At 41.4% G+C, this 8,892-nt stretch overlaps 1 protein-coding gene across 1 annotated transcript in view; it reads right to left on the bottom strand.

Moving 5' to 3' along the window:
* SLC22A15 (solute carrier family 22 member 15) overlaps positions 1 to 5,807 on the bottom strand; it is an 81,527-nt gene extending 75,720 nt beyond the window's left edge. Inside the window, exon 1 of the mRNA XM_060202365.1 lies at positions 5,462 to 5,807. Coding sequence (XP_060058348.1) covers positions 5,462 to 5,548 — 87 coding nt within the window. The 5' untranslated portion in view covers positions 5,549 to 5,807. The remainder of the gene's footprint in view (positions 1 to 5,461) is intronic.
* Positions 5,808 to 8,892: the final 3,085 nt, after the last annotated feature.

The raw sequence follows: 8,892 nt of genomic DNA on the forward strand, positions 1-8,892 counted from the left end.
TAAATAAATAAGTAGATTTAAAACAAAACAGAAAGAAAAAGTAAAGGAATGGCCACCCAGAGAGTTGGAGCCATGTAGGCACTAAGCCCCAAAGTGGCAAATCCATATATTCATATTTATGTATTCTCACAGGGTACCATAACATTCTTTTCTAAATATGCAGTTCTCTCTTTATTTTTAATTTAACACAGAAAGCCAAAGTAAGATTTATGAACCCACTACCATAATGAGCACATAACATTTTATCACATTTACTCTAGTTTTTTTAATAAAATTAGAATATTACAGATAGATACAGAAAGCATCTCTTTTTTTTTACTCCTCCCCATGCCTACCCTCTCCCTTGCTTAGCAAGAAGCAACCAATTTCTGGAACTGAATGTGGATTCTTTCACTCCATATTTTATGGATGTTTATATTTCTACATTGTTCATGTATATCCATAAACCACTGCTTTGCTTTTCTATATTTTTAATACAAACACACATACAGTAGAATTTATTTTTCTTTATTTTTTAATTATATTTTAATTTTAATTTATTTTATTTTATTATTTTTTATTTTATTTCTTTTTTCTTCCTTTCCTTTCATTTTTACTTTATTTTTTATTTAATAAATTTTATTTTTTTAATTTTAACTCAGAGCACTGCTCAACTATGAATTATGTTGGTACTGGGGACTGAACCTGGTATCTTTGGGGTCATGGACATGAAAGTCATTTTGCATAGCCATTATGCTGTCCCCTATCCATTTAAATTTATTTGTATTTGTGATTTAATGATTTACAAGATTATAAGATTACATGAATATAATTCCACACCACACTCACTGTACAGTTCTGTGCCTCCTTTCACCCCCCTCCCCCAGAACAACCACATTTCTCATTAAATCTTAGTGACATTTTGGCCTTTTTGTTTTATTTACAAGTTCATGTGCTTCAATTCTTTATATTGAATACATGAGTGAAACCATTCAGTAATTGTATCTCAGAGAAATGAAGGCAAATTGGTAACAGATATAAACTACAGCAATAAGAATCCTTGAATACAAAGAACTGAAGGGTAAAACTCTTTGACTTTATCTCTTTCCCACCCCACCCCACCCCTCCCCCATGTCTGAATTATATAAATTAGGGTGGGAGGTAGCATACTTATTATACAGAAGACTTTCATGCCCGAGGCTCCAGGTAAACCACTAGCTTTAAAATTTGTTTGCAGGTCCCAGAGAGTTCACAGGTTAAACTGACTGCACTGCTATCATGTGACTTAGCTTTCAGTCCCAGGTTCAAGCCCCAACACTACATGGGAGGTGCACAGCTAAGAAAGAAGTGTCAGTAGTGTGGTCTCTGTCTCTCTCTCTTTCCTCAATGAAAAATTATCCATGAAATTACATATCCATGAGGCCCTGGTTACATACATATACAAATAATAAAATAAAATTTTCCCACATTGTTTCAAACATTTAAAAAAATTCCTAATGAGAATAAATCGCACTGTATATATCACTGTCTTTTTCATTTAATACTGTGCATCAGAGATTCTTCAAGTCAACGTGTATAGATCTACTTAGTTCAACTGCTACATTTTATGAAGTTTATATCACAATTTAATTATCCAGTTCCTTACATGGTCACTAACTTCTAGTATGAACAGTGTTGCAATAAACATTGTATGCACATACTGAATAGATGCTGTAGCTGGAAATATAAATTCCCTAAAAATCCAACATTGGCATTTTACTATCACAGACTGTGCCAAATTATTCTCTAAATGGAGTTCTTATTTTTATCACACTTGTACTGTTAGACTGGTTAATGTTTGCTAATCTAATAAGTGTGAAAATGATATTTCATAGTCATTTTAATATGCTGGTCCCAGAAGACCACTGATGGAAAACACCTTTTCATGTGTTGACCATTTTTGAGTTTTCTCTTGTGAAAAATACTTGTTCACTCATTCCACTTTCTAAAACACCATGAAAAGATATTTACTGTGTAGCTGGTATGAATAGGTTGATAGCTCTAGGATCTGAAAAATAAGGTAGGGGTTATTTAGACTCTACATAAACATAATGTGTTCCCAAACACCAGAGTACTGTACCTTAAGCAGTGGCTCAGAGCAGCATCACAATTTTACTGCTGAAACGAATGCATGCTACAGGTTACATGCTTCTGTTGGTTAATGGCTGCTTTATATCCTGTGCAAATTATACTACAACCTGTAACACAGGACCTGAGGGAAATGAAGCTGCTGGGGTCTCTGGCTTAGAGCAAAGAAATAAGACTCATGGGAGTCAGGTGGTAGTGCAGCGGGTTAAGTGCAGGTGGCAGAAAGTGCAAGGACCTGCATAAGGACCCTGGTTCGAGCCCCCAGCACCCCACCTGCAGGGGAGTCACTTCACAGGCGATGAAGCAGGTCTACAGGTGTCTGTCTTTCTCTCCCCCTCTGTCCTCCCCTCCTCTCTCCATTTCTCTCTGTCCTATCCAATGAACATCAATAACAATAACTACAACAATAAAACAACAAGGACAACAAAAGGGAATCAATAAATATTTAAAAAACTTCATCTTAAAAAAAGAAATGATTCATATTTAGGCATAGAAGGATTAAGAAAGCAAGAATTTATACTCCAACCTTCCTCTTCCAGACAGCCTTGCAATCAAGCACACACAGATACAAGCCTGTCCGTCATGAGATGATGATGGCATCCACTCTAAATTGTCATCAGAACAAGGAAACAGGGATCAAGTCAGAGAATTATTCATGTTTAAATGTTACAAACAGCTCATACCTGAGAAAGTACATGCATATAGTTTGGAGGTTAGAATTTCCTAACCGCAAGTCTTATTGCTCCTTCACAAGATCATTTTTACTGAAGGCAATCTTTTTCTCTTTTTTTTCTTTTAGTTTTGTGGGTTTTTGTGTTTTGTTTTGTTTTGTTTTGTTTTGTTTTGCTAAGGTACTTCTAAAGCCACATAGCACTGTTGCCAGGGCACTCACATTTTATCATGCTAAAGAGAAATCTACAAAATCTGTACCTGCTCTTTATGTATCTGAAAGTTGCTCGCTAAGGGAATTCCAAAGAGAATTTGGGTGGAGAGACAGCAGAATGGTGATGCAAAAGACTTTCGGTCTCCTGCATCACCATAAGGCAGACCTGTGCAGTGCTCTGGTGAAAGAAAGGAAAAAAGAAAGAAAGGAGAAAGAAGGAAAGAAGGTAAGAGGAGAAAGAGAGAAAGAAGAAAATATGGAGGAAGAAGAGGAGAAATTGCATGCTAAAAGAGGACCTATATGATGGTTTCAGTAATTCAAGAGAACAGAGTTGGTTTGGGGATCATGTTTAGTCTCTTATTTGAATGTGAAAGCATCATGACAAAACTTTGTAATGCGTTCCTCATAACCAGCACTCTATAGTGTCCTGGCCCAAACCCTCTCTAAGTATATACTTGGAGAGAAGTCTGCTCCCATATGCAAGGTATCCCTGGGTGAGCCTAGAACCACTTGTACCTAATGGAGTTGAGTCCTTATAAACAGAGTCCTTATAAAATTCACTTCTCTCTGGATTGGGGTGTCTTCTCCTGTGTGACAGATACAGCTATAGGTACCTACACAGCACACATGCACAAGATAAACTCACTCATTCACAACACTCAAAGCCCAGGTTCTTCTGTGGCAAATACTGACCACATACCCAGAAAGATTCAGTGAATTGTCACAATCATTAGCTTGGGCCACTTTACTACCAAACTCTATCAACAAAACTGACAGAAGCTTAATATGCCCTAAACACAGAACAATGGCCCTTTCAACGGCACACTCCAACTAAAGGCAAATTTAGCCAGGTCAGTGGATATCTGGCTTGGCAGGTAAGAAAACAGGAAAGAGATGAAGTTCTGTTCAGAGAGAAAGTTCTGTTCTGAGAGAAAGTTATGTTCCTGGATTTCTTGACTAGGAGAGAGAGAGAGAGAGAGAGAGAGAGGGGAAGGAGGAGGAGGAGAAGGAGAAGGAGAAAGCGGGGGCATCTCAGTATAATTAAGCAAATTCAGATATCAAGGTAGCAGTTCTTTCTCTCTGTACTAAACTTTCTTGTGATATGCAAAAGCAAGCACCTTTCCTCTACATGTAAAGTTTATTTAAAGCTGAAAAAGCAAATTTAAAAAAATGTTGCATATTTTTTAATTGAGATACTGTTTTGCTGTGGAAAAAACTGACTTCATCTATTAGTCCATCATTTGAATGGTTCTTTTGGCTGGTTATGAAGTCAGTCGAGCTGACAAACATTGTAATGAAAAAGTGAATCAATAATCCAGCCCATATCTCCTTCAGCCCCCCCCCCCCGCCCTTCTTATTGAGAAGCTGTCTTATGCAAGGCTTAAACAACACGAAGACTGGTGGTTACATCAGATTACACTTCTTTTAGAATAACTATCATCACAAGTGAACAGAAATTATCTGTCTACCAGCCCTACCTCAACCCCACTAGAATGCAAGCTTCACAAGAAAGGACACTGATTTGTCTACCATCGTAGACCTTGCTCAGCACATAGCAGACACTTAATATGAGCTGAATGAAGGGGTAAAATGGTTGACCCACCGTGGGTACTGATAGAGGATTTGTGGGGCTGACAAAATAGCTCACTTGGATGTGCATTGCTTTGACATGTGCACCACCCAGGTTCTAGCCCAGTCCCCACCACAATGAAGGAAGCGTCTATGATGCCCCCCCTTCTCTAAAAAATAGTGAGCAAAATAATTGACGTCAAGCAGGTCATTTAATCTGGCAAAGTAGTAACCCTCAGCATTTGGAATCTGTATTTTTTCTGGATAACTGTTCAAGTAAATGCTGGGCATCCTGTACAAAAAGTAATGCTATCCAAAGCAAATGATATGGTTTCTAAATCTCAACCAGAGGAACACCCCGGAGTAGATGACCCTGCTGAACTGATAGAAAGAAAAATAAATAAATCCCCATACATGGAAAGTCCCTGGAATAGAAGCCTCTTCAAATCCAGGAGAAAATGGTTAAGTAGACACCCTGAGCTTGAAGGAGGTCGCTCTGGTCTGAGTGTTCTTAGGTCTCTGTGATCTAGATTCCAAGGTGACTGTGTCACAAGTTAAGGTGACAATCTCTTTCGTCACTGTAGAATATTACAGGTAACAAAGGACTCTGGCATCTCTCTCTAGACAGCTGGCTAGCTGGTCATACACCTACACACCACACTTTCCCCTATTCATATATGGAGTGTGGGGCATGCATGAGGTTAGTGTTTCAGTCAGAAGCTCAGCAGGCCCACAGACCCGGGCCATCTTAGACCACCTCTCCCAGGTCCCGCCCTCTCTGCAGGGTATGTACCCCGCATCCCGGCTGGGCTCTGGGGGTGCAGGGACCTGGGACCCTTCTCCCAGGGGCCAAGAGGCCAGGAAGGGCGCGGGGAGCAGTGGGGCCACCGGCCAGGAACTCACCTGCAGCAGCACGGCCAGCAGGAAGCACAAGTACATCTGGTAGATGCCCATCTGCCCCACGGCCCCGAACGCCTCCTCCACCTCCATGGCGGGCCGCGAGCCGGTCCAGCCCTCCTGGCCCGGGCCCGCGAGCGGGATGGAGCCGAGGGCGCGGGCTGGGCGCGGGCGCGTGAGTGCCGGCGGCTGCAGGGACCTCGCTGGCCAAATGCTAAGAGGCGTGGAGTCCCGGGCAGGGATGCCCCGGGCTGGGGAAATAGGGGGGGGGCCGGGGACTCTCGGCCCTCTGGGTTTCCTGTTCCAGGGTTTTGTCTGCGAGGGGTTGGCGTCTGCTCGGCTCGAAGTGAAAGGAAAGAGGAAGTGAGCTGGGGTGTGGCATTCTTTCGGTGGAGAAACCCCGGAACAACCGCCCTGCCCAATCCAAGGCCCCTGCTTCTTCTTCGGGGACATCTAGCTGTGACTGTGGGTGACCAGGTGGTGGCCCAGCATTAACTGTCCTTTTGTGTAGATCATTTTAATGTGTGTGGGGGGGGGGGGCAAGGGGGAGCAGTTCAGGGCCTTCGGAGGAGAGTGGGGTTTTCAGCATTTCTTTCCAAACCTATAATATGTTGTGCTTACTAGCTATATTTGCATATGGAAATATGCATGAAATACAAAGTAAATACAAAAGGAGAAAGATCTGCGGTTGCCTAGGTGTTTAGAGGATACACAGCAGCTTAGCCAGATGGAAAGATGGAGAAAGCCTGAGCCTCCAGATCACCTTACTTCCCTCATTCTTCCACCCCCTTGGGGTGGTTTTTAGCAATTACATAACATTCCCTTGTCTGATCATCCTCCTCAATACAGTGTTGACTAGAGTTAGTGACCAGCCAAACTTTTTCATAGGATTTTACATCTGGAAAGATGAATGAAGTCTAATTTTTTCTTTATCTTTGCTCCTCTTTTTTCTTTTCCCTACTTTCTTTGTCTGGATCTGATGGTAGACTATAGTAGATCAATAAAAGTGTTGGGAGTGTTAGATAAAAATTTCTTTTAAAGTATCTGGAGCTGGCTTGTTTTGCAGGTGGGACTTATTAAAGAGCTGATAAAAGATAATACACACACACTATACATATACATACACATGTATATGTTGATATAGATATATACAGATTTGTTTTTCCCAAGCCATTTTTATCTGTGATTAATAGTGGTTTATAAGACTATTAGACTATATAGTTCCACACCACACCCGCCACCAAAATTCTGTGCCCCCCACCCACACAAAGTCTTAGAGACAGTTCTGTTGATTGTTTAGTTTTGCAAATTCATGTATTTCAACTCTCTAGATTTCAAATGAGTGAACCCATCTGGTAGTTGTCTTTTAACTCTTATTTTGTTAAGCATAATCACTTCCAGTTCTATCCATTTTGCCCCCAAAAGTCACAGTATCATCTTTTTTTAAATTGCAAAATAGTGTTCCATGGAGGGCCCAGGTAGTGGTGTACCAGGTTGAAGGCACATGTTACCATGTTCAAGGACAGACTTTGAGTCCTCCTCCCCACCTGCAGGGGGAACTCTTCAGGAGTGGGAAGCAGATATACATGTGTCTATTTATCTCTCTCCCTCTCTATTTCCCTCTTCCCTCTCAGTTTCTCACTGTCCTCATAAAAATAGAAAGAGGTTGGAGGGGAAAATGGCTGCCAGAACCGGTAGATTTATAGTGCTAGCACTGAGCCCCAGCAATAACCTTAGCAGCAATTAAAAAAAAAAAAAAATGAAGGGGCTGGGTGGTGGCACATCTGGTTAAGTCACATCTTATAATGCACAAAGATCTGGGTATGAGCTCCTGGTCCCCACCCACAGGGGGAAAGCTTTGCAAATGGTGAAGCAGTGTTGCAGGAGTCTTGCTGTCTCTCTCCCTACCACCCCTATCCTTCTCAATTTCTGGCTGTCTCTATTCAATAAATAAAGATAATTTAAAAAAATTTAAGGAAGAAAAAAATAGTATCCCTTGGAGGATATACCGGATGACTTTTTGCTCTGGTTTATGGTGGTGCTAGATATTGAACTGGAGACCTTGGGTGCCCTAGGCATGAAAGTCTCTCTGTATAACCTCTATGCTATCTCCCCAGTCCTCTCACCTTTTTTATCCAGTCATTGGTAGAAGGGCATTTAGGCTGCCTCCACTCATTGACATAACACAGATTTATTTTTAAACACTATGTTTCCTCTTGAGTCAAAGTTGTTTTTTTGTTTGTTTGTTTGTTTTTTACACCAGAGTTATTGCTGGGGCTTGGTGCCAGCACTATGAATCCACCAATCCCAACAACCATTGTTCTTTTCCTTTCTATTTTACTTAATAAGACAGAAAAAAACTGATAAGGGAAGTGGAGACATAGAGGGAGAGAGAAAGACACCAGCAGACCAGCTTCACAGATTGTGAAGCATCTCCTCTGCAGGTGGGAGCCCGCACTAGAACCTGGGTCCTTGAATATGGCAGTCAGTGCACTCGGCCACATGTGCTACCACCAGGCATCCTCAAAGTTTATTTTTCTAGAAATGTTCTCTAATTTTTTTTCTTTATTGGGGAGATTAATGATTTACACTCAACAATACAGTAATTTGTACAAGTAAAATGTAGTAGTTTGTACATGTGTAACATTTCTCAGTTTTCCAAGTAGCAATTCAATCCCCTCTCCGTCCTCCTCTGCCATCATGTTCCAGAACCTGAAACAACCCCCTTCCCCCCCGCCCCGCCCCCCACACACACCCCACAGTCTTTTACTTTGGTGCAATACATCAAACCCAGTCCAAGTACTGCTTTGTATTTTCTTATTTTTCAACTCTTTTTTTTTTTTATCATTGGTGATTTAATAATGATCGACAAGATTGTGGGATAAGAGGGTACAATATCATACAGTTCCCACCACCAGAGTGCCATACCCCATCACCTCCTTTGGAAGGCTCCCCATTCTTTATCCCTCTGAGAGTATGGACCAAAGAGCTCTATGGGGCTCAGAAGGTTGGAGGTATGGCTACTGCAATTGCTTCTCCACTGGACCTGAGCATTGGCATGTTGGTCCATACCCCAGTCTGTCTCTACCTTTCCCTAGTGGAGTAGGGCTCTGGGGAGGTGGAGTTCCAGGACACATTGGTGAGGTCATCTGCCCATAGAAATCAGGTCGGCATCAAGGTAGTATTTTTCAACTTCTGTCTATGAGTAAGATCATCCCATATTCATCTTTCTCTTTCTGACTTATCTTACTTAACATGATTTCTTCAAGCTCCGTTCAAGATGAGGTAAATAGTAGTATTCCATTATGTATGTATACACCACAACTTGCTCAGCCACTCATCTGTTGTTGAACACCTGGGTTGCTTCCAGGTTTTGGCTATTACAAATTGTGCTGCTATGAACATAGATATACACACATATTTTTGGGTGTGTGTTT

Source organism: Erinaceus europaeus, chromosome 11 (genome assembly GCF_950295315.1).
Source record: "Erinaceus europaeus chromosome 11, mEriEur2.1, whole genome shotgun sequence".
In the NCBI taxonomy this organism is placed as follows: domain Eukaryota; kingdom Metazoa; phylum Chordata; class Mammalia; order Eulipotyphla; family Erinaceidae; genus Erinaceus; species Erinaceus europaeus.